Source organism: Haliotis rufescens, unplaced genomic scaffold (genome assembly GCF_023055435.1).
Source record: "Haliotis rufescens isolate VD_foot unplaced genomic scaffold, xgHalRufe1.0.p SCAF_6, whole genome shotgun sequence".
Taxonomy (NCBI): domain Eukaryota; kingdom Metazoa; phylum Mollusca; class Gastropoda; order Lepetellida; family Haliotidae; genus Haliotis; species Haliotis rufescens.
The window spans coordinates 57,990,271-58,008,545 of record NW_025964334.1 but is presented as its reverse complement, the minus strand read 5'-3'; the positions used below and the strand labels follow the sequence as shown (position 1 = coordinate 58,008,545).

At 41.9% G+C, this 18,275-nt stretch overlaps 1 protein-coding gene across 3 annotated transcripts in view; it reads right to left on the bottom strand.

The window, feature by feature from the left end:
• The window catches only part of LOC124143163 (dihydropyrimidinase-like), a 163,719-nt gene that overhangs the window by 134,830 nt on the left and 10,614 nt on the right, over positions 1-18,275 (bottom strand). For 2 of the 3 annotated variants that reach the window (XM_046512016.2, XM_046512017.2), the window contains exons 1-2: positions 6,936-7,089; positions 6,328-6,668 (exon numbers count right to left, since the gene is read on the bottom strand). The exons of the other annotated variant lie outside the window; for it this stretch is intronic. In XM_046512016.2, the coding sequence (XP_046367972.1) occupies positions 6,328-6,597 (270 nt within the window). In that variant the 5' untranslated portion in view covers positions 6,598-6,668; positions 6,936-7,089. Of the gene's footprint in view, positions 1-6,327; positions 6,669-6,935; positions 7,090-18,275 lie in introns of those variants that run through there. 3 annotated transcript variants of the gene reach the window in all.

Below are 18,275 nucleotides of genomic sequence, written 5' to 3'. Positions count from 1 at the left end.
ATTTTGCCATAATATATTTTATAATTCAAGTTTAACCAATAAAGCAGGTTGTTGTTTTATAATCAAACCCATTTAGACTGCCATTTGGCTTGAACTCTCTCTTAAAGTACATCCCTGTTTTTCCAAAATTAGGTATTTTTTTAATGAAAATGGTATCTCAAGTTATTTCACAATGTAGATGTAAAGCTTTTGTTGCCTGATATAATTTCAAACTTGGTGGTCCTCAGAGTCAACAAATAATCCAAATAAACAATTTGATCTCTCACGCCTATTGAATAACTATTTTATACATGACACAACTGAAGTGACCTTAAAAGGTCAGTCATGGTGACAGTCAGACTGTAGGCAAATATACAACTCAAAAGAAGTAAAGGACCACCTGTCGGGCTGGAACAGGCAACAATATGCTGCACGTGATTTCCAAACTTTACACGCTAATCCTGCATGCGACAAATTGTGCATCTCAAGTCATGCATCTATGAGGTCACATGTGATGCGTTCATGAGCATCGGTTCACACAACATACCAGTAAGTTCGTTTGTGCAATGAACCAATCTAATATCTCTTGAATATGAGTAAGTCTTCATATATTACCCAATATGTATGGTATTCACGCTTCTTTTGGCGGTAGGTATATTGCTATAGTTAATGTGTCATTCTGTTGAGGAGTAAATGAGGGGAGGACCCCTCCAGAAATAGGAATGTGCTTCTGATAAAACCAGTGGACAGAGAAAATATTGAAGTTATTTCTGCAACCAAAACAATTCATAAAAAAATATACTCAGACCATAATTATTCTCTGAAATATGTTATCATTTTGAAATCAGCTCCCACCCTTCAAGAATATCCAATGTTCCGGCCATTAACACCACAATGAGGATGGGTTGAGTTGACCACTGTCGGTCTCTGACCCGGGACCACCAGCCCGGGACCTCCCTACCTGCTGACAAAAATACCGCTGAGTCTGCTTCATTCACAGATGAATAATTACTACCCATCACGCAGGAACAGATCCCGCAGTACTGCCTCAGCAGTACCATGCGTACCACACATTACATGTTACTCCGACCTCGTTAGCCCTCTCCGTCAAGTCCCACAAGAAATCAGCTAACATGCTGCCCGTCACTTTATAACCAACTGTTTCCTCCCGAGACAAGTTTTAACACAACACTTTGACAACTGTGCACGTTAATCAGGTAAAAACATAAGATCTGCGCTGGTATCAGTATGAACGTGTTGATGGTTGTTTCCATATTACTTTGCTGATGTCGATGTCCGTCACACCTAGGTGTTTCCAACCCAAGTAGGAGGAACATGTTTGACACACAATTCCTGTATTTACCTGTTCTGGTCTTCTATTATTTTTAACTGCTTACAATCTCCAAACATGAAATGTTTTTTTACCTTTTACAATAGATGTTTGTTTGTTTGTGGCTTAACACCACACTCAGCAACATTCCAGCTGTATGACGACGGCCTGTAAATAATCGATTGACATTGTGAGCATCGATCCATGCAAGTGGTATACGATGACATGCATCAACCAAGTCAGCGAGCCTGACCACCCAATCCCGTTAGTCGCCTCTTACGACAAGCATGATGATGATGATGATGATGATGATGCACTTATGTTGATTTATACAGCACAGGACTCCACACGATGATCAGAGGTTCACGCTCAAAGCACAACATATCAGTTCAAAACACACTCTCAGCTCCCTGGGGAGTCTTCCCATATATTGTCGTGTTCCTCAAAGCTTAGTCTGTCATACAGACCATAAAACAAATATATCCAATACAGCCCATGCACTTAGTCTATTACAGCAAGCTATATTTAGCAAGTCTAGAACACAGTGTCTCTGGGCTCCTTTTTATTATTTTTCACAACTATAATTAACAACTGTTTTTATCTGTCAAATATGTTCATTTCAGAGACTAGATGTTAGCCTACTACAGCTATTCTTCATTTCCCAACCTTTTCTATCTAGATTCATGGTAGGTACTCATGACACTTCAGAAATATGAATTTCAAAATATTACAAAACAAAGTTATTCCTAATCATTCCTTCCATATATAATAGCATTGTAATTCCTGTCTAACTCACATTGATTGCACAACAGCCATTAAGTAATTAATCAGCAATTAACCATTTTGTTGAGTGAGTCACCGACGTGCTGACTACCCAATCAATCAGTGAGCGAATGAGAGTTCATCAAGGAAGGGACTTGTATAAAACTTGTATAGTTTGGGACAGAAAGGGAATTTTGAAAGAAGCCAAATTAGAAAATATAAATTTAATTTTGAGATGAATACATATGGGTGTATAATAGTAATTTAAAGGAGTATCTGGACTGCCCTGGAGCTCTGTTGAGATCAATCGAGTGAGTGAGTGAGTGAGTGAGTGAGTGGGTGGGTGAGTGGGTGAGTGAGTGAGTGAGTGAGTGAGTGAGTGAGTGAGTGAGTGAGTGAGTGAGTGAGTATGGTTTTACGCCGCTTTTAGCAATATTCCAGCAATATCACGACCTGGGACACGAGAGATGGGCTTCACACATTGTAACCATGTCGGGAATCGAACCCCAGGTCTTCAGCGTGACAAGCTAATGCTTTAACCACTAGGCTACCCCACTCCCCTGGTTCATCTAAAGGGACAAGACATATTCTGTTTGATTCAAACTGATCTTCACATAAACAAGTAACAAATAGTGTTCGATTCCACTCAGATTAAGACCCGTGAAGATCCGGGGTAGAATTGGTCTTTAGCAACCCATGCTTTCCATAAAAGGCGAATACGCTTGTCGTAAGAGGCCACTAATGGGATCGGGTGGTCAAGCTCGCTGACTTGGTTGATGCATGTCATCGTATCCCAATTGCGTGGATTGATGCTCATGATGTCAATCACTGGATTGTCTGGTCCAGACTCGTTTATTTACAGACCGCCGTCATATAGCTGGAATATTGCTGAGTGCGGTGTTAAACAACAAACAAAACCTAGATAAAATGGATCCTGACCAATAATAATTCCAGTCATAATATATCCACTTTGACAGTGGGATAACTCAACATTTAATTTTATTCAATCACGTAGTTAATGCTTGTTCTAACATACCAACCATGTCTCCACTAATTACAAAATCTAAAACATCAGCAAAGGGGTATCAGACTGTGAATTCCCCCTTTAAAATATGTTCCAAAGTAAATTATATACTGTAAACTATGATTATAATGAACAGGCTTATAACAAACTGATGGATATAAGGAACATATTTTTTGGTCCGGCCATTTGCTGTATATTTGCTGATTATATGCTTATAACAAACTACGGTTATATCGAATAAAATTAGAGGTCCCTTTGAGTTTGTTTTAACCGCAGTTTACTGTACATATTAAAGTAATTAGACTCTTTCATTATGATCTGATATCATTGTCACCCTATCATTTGCAACAGTCAGCATACCGGTTCAATCAAAAATCAAAAACAACAACCTGCAATAAACTACTACCTGAGTTGAGTAAACAATAACGTATTCTCACATATCCCGTATTCACCGTATGTAACACCCTGGTTCAATACAGTCCAACTTCTACACCAATATGTAAGTTGTCTATAAGATGGAAAATGAAAATGAGAGTCTGTATTTTCTTGTCTACATTAAATATTTTTACAGAAAACAGGACAGGTAGATAATCGACATTTGAACTACCGGTATGTTAGTTCACTACCACTTCATGAAAAGAAACAAATCTGACTCATCCTGTATGATTTTTGATAAGTGCCTCTTTGTCATTTTCTAAGCGCCCAAGGCAATTATTACGGCAATTGCAGTAAGTATCACATGTGTTTAATGATCCATACAGCAAACTATTGACATTATTGTTTTTTCGATATGAAAAGATGTCATAATCTCTTGAGTCATAACAGTGTGTTATATCAGCCGTAATCAACTGAGGTGTCATATTGAAGCTGACCAATCACAACAGTGTACTGAATGTGAGATTACTGGAGAGCTGGCCGATACCACTACACAATCACAGTTTTCTTGACCTTTCAATATTCAGCTAACACTGAACCATGAGATATCCACTGGGGCAGACAAGTATGAAAAGTGCACCAAAACTAAATCTCCAATCAATCAGGATGATTCACAGCCTGTAGATCCAGGGACAGGGGGATTCTTAAGATGGACGCTGGTACAAGGATTACACTTGAGCACTCCATGTGGAGGTGTCAGCTCTGTGATGGATCATGTACACAAACCTTTAACATGTACTAAGATTTGACAACATCATCAATCAATGAATGCATAATCTGAAAAATTCACACAATTTAAGTTACTTCTGTTTCAATATGAAATTCATCCCTTCATTTACACACAGCTTTACTTACAGGTCCTGAGGACTGCCGACACTCAGACAGTGACTTTACTAATATTAATCTCAATGACACCATGTACACACACCTTTATACATCTATACAAATGTCCTACACAATCTCCTGACTGCTACTTTCACTGGATGCAAAATATCATGTGAAGACAGTCCCACTTCTGAAATGTAATGTGATTTGGAACTGTTCATTCATTCATTCATTCATTCATTCATTCATTCATTCATTCATTCATTCATTCATTCATTCATTCATTCATTCACTATGACAGTTGATACACAGTAATGGTCACCTCCATTTAAATCATAATGATCACCAGTATGTGTCTTGTATGTAGTGGCCATAGGTATTCCAAGTCACGTGATGGGATTCAAACCTCAGACCTATAACAGACTTACGACAGTAATAGTGCTATGATTGCTGTGTGAAAAGGGGTGTTGGGATAAGAAGGACACACTAATTTTTACCATCGCATATTGGAACCATATATCACCACAGTGTATATTAGTGTATATTGGTACCGTATATCAACACAGTGTATATTGGTACCGTATATCAACACAGTGTATATTGGTACCGTATATCAACACAGTGTATATTGGTACCGTATATCAACACAGTGTATATTGGTACCGTATATCACCACAGTGTATATTAGTGTATATTGGTACCGTATATCACCACAGTGTATATTAGTGTATATTGGTACCGTATATCACCACAGTGTATATTAGTGTATATTGGTACCGTATATCACCACAGTGTATATTAGTGTATATTGGTACCGTATATCACCACAGTGTATATTAGTGTATATTGGTACCGTATATCACCACAGTGTATATTAGTGTATATTGGTACCGTACATCAACACAGTGTATATTGGTACCGTATATCAACACAGTGTATATTGGTACCGTATATCACCGCATTGTATATCAGTACTGTATATCACTGTGTTTACGGGTACCAGATATCAGTGTATATTGGTACCATATATCACCACCGTATATCACCACAGTGTATATTGGTACCGTATATCACCACAGTGTATATTGGTACCGTATATCACCACAGTGTATATTGGTACCGTATATCACCACAGTGTATATTGGTACCGTATATCACCACAGTGTATATTGGTACCGTATATCACCACAGTATCACCACAGTGTATATTGGTACCGTATATCAACACAGTGTATATTGGTACCGTATGTCACCACAGTGTATATTGGTACCGTATGTCACCACAGTGTATATTGGTACCGTATATCACCACAGTATCACCACAGTGTATATTGGTACCGTATATCACCACAGTATCACCACAGTGTATATTGGTACCGTATATCACCACAGTATCACCACAGTGTATATTGGTACCGTATATCAACACAGTGTATATTGGTACCGTATGTCACCACAGTATCACCACAGTGTATATTGGTACCGTATATCACCACAGTATCACCACAGTGTATATTGGTACCGTATATCACCACAGTATCACCACAGTGTATATTGGTACCGTATATCACCACAGTATCACCACAGTGTATATTGGTACCGTATATCACCACAGTATCACCACAGTGTATATTGGTACCGTATATCAACACAGTGTATATTGGTACCGTATGTCACCACAGTGTATATTGGTACCGTATGTCACCACAGTGTATATTGGTACCGTATGTCACCACAGTGTATATTGGTACCGTATATCACCACAGTATCACCACAGTGTATATTGGTACCGTATGTCACCACAGTGTATATTGGTACCGTATGTCACCACAGTGTATATTGGTACCGTATATCACCACAGTGTATATTGGTACCGTATGTCACCACAGTGTATATTGGTACCGTATATCACCACAGTATCACCACAGTGTATATTGGTACCGTATATCAACACATGTCATGCAGTAGTTACCTCATCCCCACGCTCCCACGGTTTGGCTTCCACCACGACATATTGTTGTGGAGCTATTATCTCCTCCACCGGAACTGGTTCCTCTTCCATCTTTTCCAGTTCCTCTTCCGCCTTGTCTGGTTCCGCCTCTGGTTCCTTCTTCTTCTTCTGATCGCCAGTAAATTCTAGCGACTTACTTGAATATGCGTCAGGTACAACGTCAAAGAATGAATTCTTTACCCTAGGTTTAGGGTTGGGATGAGGTTTAAAAAAATCTGGCTCTTCTGCCATATTCTACCTGTCCAAACTGATTAATCACAGTCTCTGTCACAGCTTAAGTGGCCAATCTCAGATTGCTTCACCTGAGAAAATGTAAACGGAATTGAACAATTTTACCAACTGAAATCACAAGACCCACTGTATCAAGGTGTTGGATTAGAATGCTTATGTAGAGCACAAGAAGCACGTGGAGCAAGGAATGCCGTGGATGAAAATAGCAAATACTACGACATAACTACACAGGCAGAGAGCTTGGAGCAATAGTATAAAATAATCAATGAATCACCTATACTTATATGTGAATCGAGCATGAATCAATACTTGGAGAAATTCCACATGCAAACACCAACCTTGAAGAGGATGGCGGTATTGTCGTGTATTCAGCTTGAAATCCTATCTTAAGGACAGAGAGAGAGAGAGACAGAGAGAGGGTCTCACAACAGGCTCAACCATAACATTCTACCCTACAACACCATCTACAGTGCAGAATAGCAGCTGGGTAATACACAGGCGGTATGCTTGTTCAGGGCTCTCTGCATATATAAGCAGCCGGCACTGCCTAGAGTTTCAGACATGTCTGCCAAGCAGCAGCAGCAGCACAACAGACTACCAAGGGACAACTCAAGCTCCTGTTGTATTGGTTAAAGGGGCATTATGAGGCTATATCGCCCTGGTAGATATGGTATGGTCAGATGGGGGAATAAATTATTAAGATTTTATTGATGTGATTGGTAAACTTCTGTATGGCATGGTCTGGCATAGACTGTTTTGTCCGAGTCAGCAGAGAAATGGGAGGGTTACTAGTGGGAAGTCCACATGTGTCACAGGACACGTAAAGGTGAATCATGAAACAACTGCTTTATTGATTCATATGGGTAAAGGTGGTATCAATATTTGATTTACTGGGATTAAGATTGTATCAATATTTAACACATACTATTCCATGTCATGTTTGAGGCAAATGTTTTGAAGAAAATCAGTAAAATAAAAAAAAGGAATTTAATATCAGATTTGAAAATTCATTCATCCTGAAGTAACTGAGTATTTACTCTATTATATATATAAATAAAATTAACAAAAGTTCAATATTTACTAGAAATCAGATCTGTCTTTAAATGTAAAAAGCATGCAATATAAACAATTGAACATTTTATAAATATTAAACACAAATAAACATAACCCTCATACTTCAACTATTTATATTTTAAAGTCGAACCTCATGCATATGGGTTCAAGCTTTCTAACCAGTATTTGTGTTGTATATTACTGTTAATAGTTACCAGTGCAGAGATCTATCTTTGGCAACACTTTTACATTTTTAGCTCTGAAAAAACACAATTAGAAAGTAAAATAATGTATATATTTTTTTTTTATTTGACCAACTTTAATGTACATACTAAGTTTGAGTAACAATTAACCTTTTGACTAATAATTGATCAAATGCATTGTTTGAGGTATGTTAACAAAAATATTTGAAATCCAGCATATTAAAGTAAAGTATAATATAAATAATATAAATAATATAATATAAATAAGTAATTAACAATTCTTTGTGCTCTTTGAGTATGATATCCAGGATGGAAAAAAGCCCTATGAATGGATTATCATTATCCTCCTCCCTTCAATAATTCATCATCATCATCATCATCCTCATTTTAATATTTTGTTTATTATTATTATTATTATTATTATTATTATTGCCACCAAACTAACCAACCCAAACAACCTCACGCCAAATAAACTAGAGAGCTGCACACGCAAATTTTTACATCAATTGACCCATCAAATTGGTAAGCAAAAATCTGTACACATAACCAAGGTAAGTGTGGCCCTAAATTGTGAATAATCGACTCAGTAAATAACATGTTTCCATAGCAACCTAATGTTAATAACAACATATTATAACATTCAGGACACCCTCAACTTGACATCATTATAATCACATCATATCCAACATTACTAACTCAACATCAGCATCAAATATGTCACAAACAGCAGGACAACTAATTAATCCACCACACCAGTCCACGTGACTCTGTTAGCTTTGCTCAAATTGAACATTCATATAATTAAAATAATTGTCTCCTTATAATGTCTGAAAGTGAGGCTAAAAATAAATAAAGTCCAGAGCATGTGCTGTGTTGGGGTGATTTGACGATAAACAGACAGTTATGGGCGGTTGCAGTGAAAATCTTCATGCCTAGAAACCGAGTTATGGACAGTAGCTGCATCCTTAATGCCGCAATGTCGTAAACTCTTCCCCCAATTTCCTAAACCTCCATAAACCTCTTTCACATATGTCAGTATTTAACTAGATGTAAAATCCTTTTAACATACAGATGCTTTAAAAATAAATCTGAAGCATCAATATCGCCGCATGTTCACTTGTGGGAACCTCACTTTTGAGGGCTTAAATGAAATGTGAAGGGCTTAAAGTTTGTATCCATGCAAAAATGTTATGTTTGAATGTAAGCGAGATGGCATGTCTGTGAAACGGAGACTTCCGCTAGATTAAGTAAGTTAATTAAGTTAAGTGGTTTGATTATTAGCAAAGCTTATAAATTTGAAGTTTAATTGAATCTTAAATGGTTTAAGTGTGGGATGCACTCCCATGTGAAGAAGGCGTACCAGGAAGCAGTGATCAGGGATAAGATGTATGTCTTCCTTACTGTAATCGTAACAGTCTGCTCAATTTTCAGTAAAAATGGGGTTTAATGTTGCATTCAAGATTACCGCGCTTACATATATACGTGTGTGTGTGTGCGCATGTGCATCGTGTTCGGCTGCTTGTGCTAGTCCACATTAATGATGGTTTAAAAGTGCCAACTGAGATACCATACTGCAGTTTAACATGAATAGGTATCCCACTCAGACACAGTATACTGACTCCAAGCTGACCAGTCCTTGCCATCTCCTTATGTCGAGCACCAGGCAGGGAAACAACAAGTACCATCTTTCACCATCTTTTGGTATGACGTGGCCAGGGATTGAACCACCAACCTTCTGATCTCTGGGCAGATGCTCCTCACTAGACCTGAGTGAGTGAGTGAGTGAGAGTATGGTTTTACTCCGCTTTTAGCAATACTCCAGCAATATCACAGCAGGGGGACACCAGAAATAGGCTTCACACTTTGTACCCATTTGGAGAATTGAACCTCGTGTCTTCAGCTTGATGAGTGAATGCTTGAACCACTAGACTACCTCACCACTCCTAGACAACAGAGGCAGTCGCTATATTCAGCAACAATCTGGACCTTGTGGCTTATACCGTGTGTGAAACTAAGACATTGCCTCTGTATAACTAGGGTTACCAGTAACCGTTGGATTCATTCATGTCATAAAGTAGGAGTTGAGAGACAAAACTGTTTCTTAACTTTAATCAACTTGTTGGGACAGCTCAACTGCTGCCTTGTCCCCCTGTTCCTCGAGTCAGAAAACCATTCACAGTTAAGAATGGCGGGTAACAGGGAAAATGACTAATTTTTCAGCCTAAGTTATAAAGACTGGTACACATGCACCTTAAATAGACATGTCAACTCACACAGAGAGGGGCAGTTGAGTGGCCTAGTGGTTAAAGCGCTGGCTCGTCATGCTGCAGATCTGAGTTTGATTCCCCATGTGTGTGAAGCCCATCTCTACCATCCCCATGTCATGATGTGGCTGGAATATTGCTGAAACCAGCTTAAATCCATACTCACTCACTCACTCACTCACTCACCCACCCACTCACTCACTCACCCACCCACCCACCCACTCACTCACCCACCCACCCACCCACCCACTCACTCACTCACCCACCCACCCACCCACCCACCCACCCACCCACTCACTCACTCACTCACTCACTCACTCACTCAATGCAGAAGGGCAGAATGTTCGGGGCACAATTGCATGTACCTCCTACATACTCACAAAAGGAAGTATTTTTTATTTGTTTACAATATGAAACCATTAGATATATTTGATATGTTAAAAATTATGTTTTATAGTTAAAAAATTCAAATATATCTTATAGTTAGATCAAGTATGTTTTTAAGTTAAATCAAGTATGTTTTTTCATTAGTGTGTTGTTTAAGACAGCAAGAGTGATTGCACCACATTGTACCCAATCGGGATTCAAACCATTGGTCTCCAGCATGACAAGGCAACACTTCACCCACAGGGCCACCTCTCCAACACCGGAACCATGGGACACTCACCACCCTAGTGCACACTTCTCAGGGGGTCCAGAGCCACCTCTCCAACACCGGAACCAGGGCCACCTCTCCAACACTGGAACCACGGGACACTCACCACCCTTGTGCACACTTCTCAGGGGGACCAGGGCCACCTCTCCAACACCGGAACCATGGGACACTCACCACCCTTGTGCACACTTCTCAGGGGGACCAGGGCCACCTCTCCAACACCGGAACCATGGGACACTCACCACCCTAGTGCACACTTCTCAGGGGGACCAGGGCCACCTCTCCAACACCGGAACCATGGGACACTCACCACCCTTGTGCACACTTCTCAGGGGGACCAGGGCCACCTCTCCAACACCGGAACCATGGGACACTCACCACCCTAGTGCACACTTCTCAGGGGGTCCAGGGCCACCTCTCCAACACCGGAACCAGGGCCACCTCTCCAACACCGGAACCATGGGACACTCACCACCCTAGTGCACACTTCTCAGGGGGTCCAGGGCCACCTCTCCAACACCGGAACCAGGGCCACCTCTCCAACACTGGAACCATGGGACACTCACCACCCTAGTGCACACTTCTCAGGGGGTCCAGGGCCACCTCTCCAACACCGGAACCAGGGCCACCTCTCCAACACCGGAACCATGGGACACTCACCACCCTAGTGCACACTTCTCAGGGGGTCCAGGGCCACCTCTCCAACACCGGAACCAGGGCCACCTCTCCAACACTGGAACCATGGGACACTCACCACCCTAGTGCACACTTCTCAGGGGGTCCAGGGCCACCTCTCCAACACCGGAACCAGGGCCACCTCTCCAACACCGGAACCATGGGACACTCACCACCCTAGTGCACACTTCTCAGGGGGTCCAGGACTACCTCTCCAACACTGGAACCATGGGACACTCACCACCCTTGTGCACACTTCTCAGGGGGTCCAGTGACACCTCTCCAACACTGGAACCATGGGACACTCACCACCCTAGTGCACACTTCTCAGGGGGACCAGGGCCACCTCTCCAACACCGGAACCATGGGACACTCACCACCCTTGTGCACACTTCTCAGGGGGACCAGGGCCACCTCTCCAACACCGGAACCAGGGCCACCTCTCCAACACCGGAACCATGGGACACTCACCACCCTAGTGCACACTTCTCAGGGGGACCAGGGCCACCTCTCCAACACCGGAACCAGGGCCACCTCTCCAACACCGGAACCATGGGACACTCACCACCCTTGTGCACACTTCTCAGGGGGTCCAGTGACACATCTATGACTAACACTGACCTACCCCTGAAACAGTGTGGCCTCATGTTTGTGTGACTAAACCTTATTCATACAGATACGTCACCATGTGCAGCACAAAGCATGATAAACATGTGTTTATTATACTCAGTGTCGAGCTGTCATGAGGCCTGAAAGAGTGACGTGATTCCCATTGACATACCATATTTAAGGCGCTGACCCTAACTTTTTTTAACCATGACCTTAAATGAGAGCACTTATGAAAATACAGAACTTTACAGTAGGTGTCCAACCACAGGTCTTTTTAGTGAAAATCATAAATATTCATTGTCCAAACCACCTTTCACCTCACTAAAAAATCCTGTAGTTGAATAAAAGCAATAAAACTCTTTCTATGGCCACAAGAACTACTAAAAGTAAAGCCGATTTTACGATTCCACTGTATCATGAGAATGTGTTTATATCACTATCAGATAGTAATGATACCAGGTGTTCGTGAAATTGTGAGCGTATCCTGCCCCACCGAAGGCACCCATCACAAACACATGCAAATGCAAGTCAATTGTCCACCTGCAAAAACACAGGAACATATGGTATAAGTCAAAACGGGGAATTGCATCGGATATCATTCTTTACTCAGATGCATCAAATTTTGAAATGTCCTCCACATGTCTACATAAAACTTTTTGAAAGCTGAAACACTTTGTTTCATGCCCCCTCCCCAAATGACCAGTCCCTAAATAAATTTCAAACTTAAACCAAAAATATTTGAAAAATAGAACTCTCCATTTTTCATGTCTTACCCATGCCCCAGAATAGTTGTGATACATTTTGGTGACACCCTCCACCCTCCTCCCCCCCCCACCCCCCACCCTCCACCCTCCACTTTCACTGTCATTTTTTCATGACTTTTCAGGGTGAGAAACTAACAGTTTTTGTCCACTAGTCCTTATAATGATAACATATAGCCAAACCCTTAAAATGGGCCAATTTCTACTAGTCCTTAGGATACCTTTACTATTGGCAGTTTGGTAGGGACTACAGGACTAGTGCCAATTTCTAACGCTGCTTTTCATAAATAACTTGTCCCTAATAATAAAATATGACAAAATGATAAAAGCTAAAATGTTGATCACATTCAGTTTGGAAACCTGTGTAGATTATTACAATAATATATGCAATGACTACTGTAAATCTTGAAATTAATGAGTCTCCCAATTAGTACGACTGCTGCCGACGAGTCAAAAATGCGACCCAAAATCAATGCCAGTCCCTCCACCCCATCCCCAGTGGAATGATATATATCCTTACCTTAATACAATCAAACACCAAATAGCACCGCTTATTAGCACTGAGTAAAGTACTCCGTAATAACAATAAACAGTGGTTTCCTAACAAAAACACACGGTATATATGTTTGTGTTTACATGTATATTCAAGATGTGCAGTGGAGCCGTCTTATTGTTCATTGTCATTTTGGAGACATAAATGCAAAGTTTCATTAATGTGAACAAAGACCACTCGCATTGTTCGCATTAAATTCACGCCCGCGTTAATTACAAGATTTACAGTATATCAATACAGAATAGAGCATATAATTTAGTTTAATGTTGCAGTTCCCCTGTCTGGATGAAGATCATGCAGTATCCCAATATCCACATGTTCATCCCAGAGAGCCCTGTACCCAGTGGGACTTAATCATCACTTTAATAGAGGGGCTCTATCTGATGACCTCGCCCACCCTGGGTCGCAGTGACCCACTGGAACCGATGACTTCCCACCCTGGGTCACGGTGACCTACTCGAACTGATGACTCAGCACTTAACCATCTGATCAGCCAACAAGCTTAATCAATCCCATACCTGACAGATGGGGAAATCAGGCAGGGTAACGGCCATTGCGTGTCACTGGACGTAATAAATATTACAGAACAGTAGCATCTGATGTTGACAAAACTCTTGAGATCTCCACCGTCCTACGGAAACAGTGCAATTGGTTTCTTGGAATGCCTGACGGGTTATAGTCCATTTAATCACAATTTGATTCCTCCCGTGTGATAGGAAGTGTGCCTGCTGCTGTAAACAGCTACATGTTGCTAGGTGATGCAGGATCTTTAGTTTCATATCCAGGAACCTTTGTTTCCAGTGTTCAGTGTTTCCATGGAAACCTTATCATAGTTTTCTCAAACAAAGTCTTTCATGTGATGTGTTTACTGTGTACATGATTTAAAGAACTGAATATCATCTCATTACACTTGCTTCTCAGGACATGTTTTTCAGAAATATAAGACAATGCTCAGCTCTTTACAAATGTTTTTCCCCGCGCACAATGTACATGTTCCTATTATGAAGAGACAGTCAGTTTTAAAAAATCCAAAAATCCAAAACAAAATTATCTTCATTTTATTCTCAATGCATTTTGTTTATGACCTTTTTTCTGATTTCAGGTACCTGATTTTTATTTTCACAGCTTCTGTGCAAAAGTGAATGCACATGGGAGCATATCAAATACAGTTCGAATGTGATCTTGATATTTTTATCAATTTATCAAGTTATGAACACAAAGACTTTTTCCTAATGTGTGGTCAGTCAAATTGGTAAAAGGGACATAAAATCAATTATATTCTTTTATTTATTTGTTGTTTAACACCATACTCAGCAATATTCCAGCGATTTGATGGCAGTCTGTAAATAATCGAATTTGGACCAGACAATCCAGTGATTGACATCATGAGCATCGATCTACACAATTGGGATACGATGAAAGATTCAACCAAGTCAACCCAATCCCCTTAGTCGCCTCTTACGACAAGCATGGGTTGCTGAAGACCAATTCTAACCCGGAATCTTCACAGGTCTTATATTGTTTTAACAATGAGAGAAACATGTATATTTTCATGAAAGAAATTTTCTTAGACTTCTTTAGTATCTTTGCATAAAAGACACTTTGGCACATTTTGGCAAAATTAAATCATAAATACCTTCAAATTTTCAGTTTGACAGATGAAAAAGATTACTACGGACATGTGACTGATACATTCCAAGCATAAATTCATCCATGACTGAGGGACAATATGGCCAGCTGGTACAGGCCGAGTTCTACTCTCCACATGGTCAAACATTGCAGCTATTCCAGCAAACTGACACAGCATGGGCAAGTGGGCTACAACAAGTAAAAATAAACCCAGGCCAAGGTTGGGGAAGCTGATGATTTTACAGCTGCTTCAGTTCTATCTGACCACAGCAAGCACCTGTTGAGGCTGCTGAAACAGTACATATAAATACTGAGATACAAATACAATACAACGCCTCACAATTACATTTGTCTGTTTTTGTGTGAAATTCTTTTCTTTCTTTTTAAAAAAAATTATTTATGCTAGACTGTTGAAAAAATAGAAATTGCCTGCCACAGAAACTACATTATCACAAAGTTTTTTTTATATATTTCTTTAAAAAAATACCCAGGCTCACAGTTTAATCTGGGATGAGAGTCCAGGATCTAGAGAGGCTTAGTATGGGAGGAGAGTCCAGGATCTAGAGAGGCTTAATATGGGAGGAGAGTCCAGGATCTAGAGAGGCTTAATATGGGAGGAGAGTCCAGGATCTAGAGAGGCTTAATATGGGAGGAGAGTCCAGGATCTAGAGAGGCTTAGTATGGGAAGAGAGTCCAGGATCTAGAGAGGCTTAGTATGGGAGGAGAGTTCAGGATCTAGAGAGGCTTAATATGGGAGGAGAGTTCAGGATCTAGAGAGGCAATACGGGAGGCGAGTCCAGGGTGTAGAGAGGCAATATGGGAGGCGAGTCCAGGGTCTAGAGAGGCAATATGGGAGGCGAGTCCAGGGTCTAGAGAGGCAATATGGGAGGAGAGTCCAGGATCTAGAGAGGCTTAGTATGGCAGGAGAGTCCAGGATCTAGAGAGGCTTAGTATGGGAGGAGAGTCCAGGGTGTAGAGAGGCTTAATATGGGAGGAGAGTTCAGGGCCTTGAGAGGCTTAGTATGGGAGGAGAGTTCAGGGCCTTGAGAGGCTTAGTATGGGAGGAGAGTCCAGGATCTAGAGAGGCTTAGTATGGGAGGAGTGTCCAGGCCTTGAGAGGCTTAAAATGGGAGGAGAGTCCATGATCTAGAGAGGCTTAATATGAGAGGAGAGTCCATGATCTAGAGAGGCTTAGTATGGGAGGAGAGTCCAGGATCTAGAGAGGCTTAGTATGGGAGGAGAGTGCAGGATCTAGAGAGGCTTAATATGGGAGGAGAGTTCAGGGCCTTGAGAGGCTTAATATGGGAGGAGAGTCCAGGATCTAGAGAGGCTTAATATGGGAAGAGAGTTCAGGGCCTTGAGAGGCTTAATATGGGAGGAGAGTCCAGGATCTAGAGAGGCTTAATATGGGAGGAGAGTCCAGGATCTAAAGAGGCTTAATATGGGAAGAGAGTTCAGGGCCTTGAGAGGCTTAATATGGGAGGAGAGTCCAGGATCTAGAGAGGCTTAATATGGGAGTAGAGTTCAGGCCTTGAGAGGCTTAATATGGGATGAGAGTCCAGGATCTAGAGAGGCTTAATATGGGAGGAGAGTCCAGGATCTAGAGAGGCTTAATATGGGAGGAGAGTTCAGGGCCTAGAGAGGCAATATGGGAGGAGAGTTCAGGGCCTAGAGAGGCTTAATATGGGAGGCGAGTTCAGGCCTAGAGAGGCTTAATATGGGAGGAGAGTTCAGGGCCTAGAGAGGCTTAATATGGGAGGAGAGTTCAGGGCCTAGAGAGGCTTAGTATGGGAGGAGAGTTCAGGCCTAGAGAGGCTTAATATGGGAGGAGAGTGCAGGATCTAGAGAGGCTTAGTATGGGAGGAGAGTCCAGGATCTAGAGAGGCTTAATATGGGAGGAGAGTCAAGGATCTAGAGAGGCTTAATATGGGAGGAGAGTCCAGGATCTAGAGAGGCTTAGTATGGGAGGAGAGTTCAGGATCTAGAGAGGCTTAGTATGGGAGGAGAGTCCAGGATCTAGAGAGGCTTAGTATGGGAGGAGAGTTCAGGATCTAGAGAGGCTTAATATGGGAGGAGAGTCCAGGATCTAGAGAGGCTTAATATGGGAGGAGAGTTCAGGATCTAGAGAGGCTTAATATGGGAGGAGAGTCCAGGATCTAGAGAGGCAATATGGGAGGAGAGTTCAGGGCCTAGAGAGGCTTAGTATGGGAGGAGAGTTCAGGCCTAGAGAGGCTTAGTATGGGAGGAGAGTCCAGGATCTAGAGAGGCTTAGTATTGGAGGAGAGTTCAGGATCTAGAGAGGCTTAGTATGGGAGGAGAGTGCAGGATCTAGAGAGGCTTAGTATGGGAGGAGAGTCCAGGATCTAGAGAGGCTTAGTATGGGAGGAGAGTTCAGGATCTAGAGAGGCTTAGTATGGGAGGAGAGTGCAGGATCTAGAGAGGCTTAGTATGGGAGGAGAGTCCAGGATCTAGAGAGGCTTAATATGGGAGGAGAGTCAAGGATCTAGAGAGGCTTAATATGGGAGGAGAGTCAAGGATCTAGAGAGGCTTAGTATGGGAGGAGAGTGCAGGATCTAGAGAGGCTTAGTATGGGAGGAGAGTCCAGGATCTAGAGAGGCTTAATATGGGAGGAGAGTCCAGGATCTAGAGAGGCAATATGGGAGGAGAGTTCAGGGTCTAGAGAGGCAATATGGGAGGAGAGTCCAGGATCTAGAGAGGCTTAGTATGGGAGGAGAGTGCAGGATCTAGAGAGGCTTAGTATGGGAGGAGAGTTCAGGGCCTTGAGAGGCTTAATATGGGAGGAGAGTTCAGGATCTAGAGAGGCTTAATATGGGAGGAGAGTCCAGGATCTAGAGAGGCTTAGTATGGGAGGAGAGTGCAGGATCTAGCGAGGCTTAGTATGGGAGGAGAGTTCAGGGCCTTGAGAGGCTTAACAGGGGAGGAGAGTTCAGGATCTAGAGAGGCTTAATATGGGAGGAGAGTCCAGGATCTAGAGAGGCTTAATATGGGAGGAGAGTCCAGGATCTAGAGAGGCTTAATATGGGAGGAGAGTTCAGGGCCTTGAGAGGCTTAATATGGGAGGAGAGTCCACGATCTAGAGAGGCTTAATATGGGAGGCGGGTTCAGGCCTTGAGAGGCTTAATATGGGAGGAGAGTTCAGGGCCTAGAGAGGCTGAATATGGGAGGAGAGTTCAGGGCCTAGAGAGGCTTAATATGGGAGTAGAGTCCAGGGTGTAGAGAGGCTTAATATGGGAGGAGAGTCCAGGGTGTAGAGAG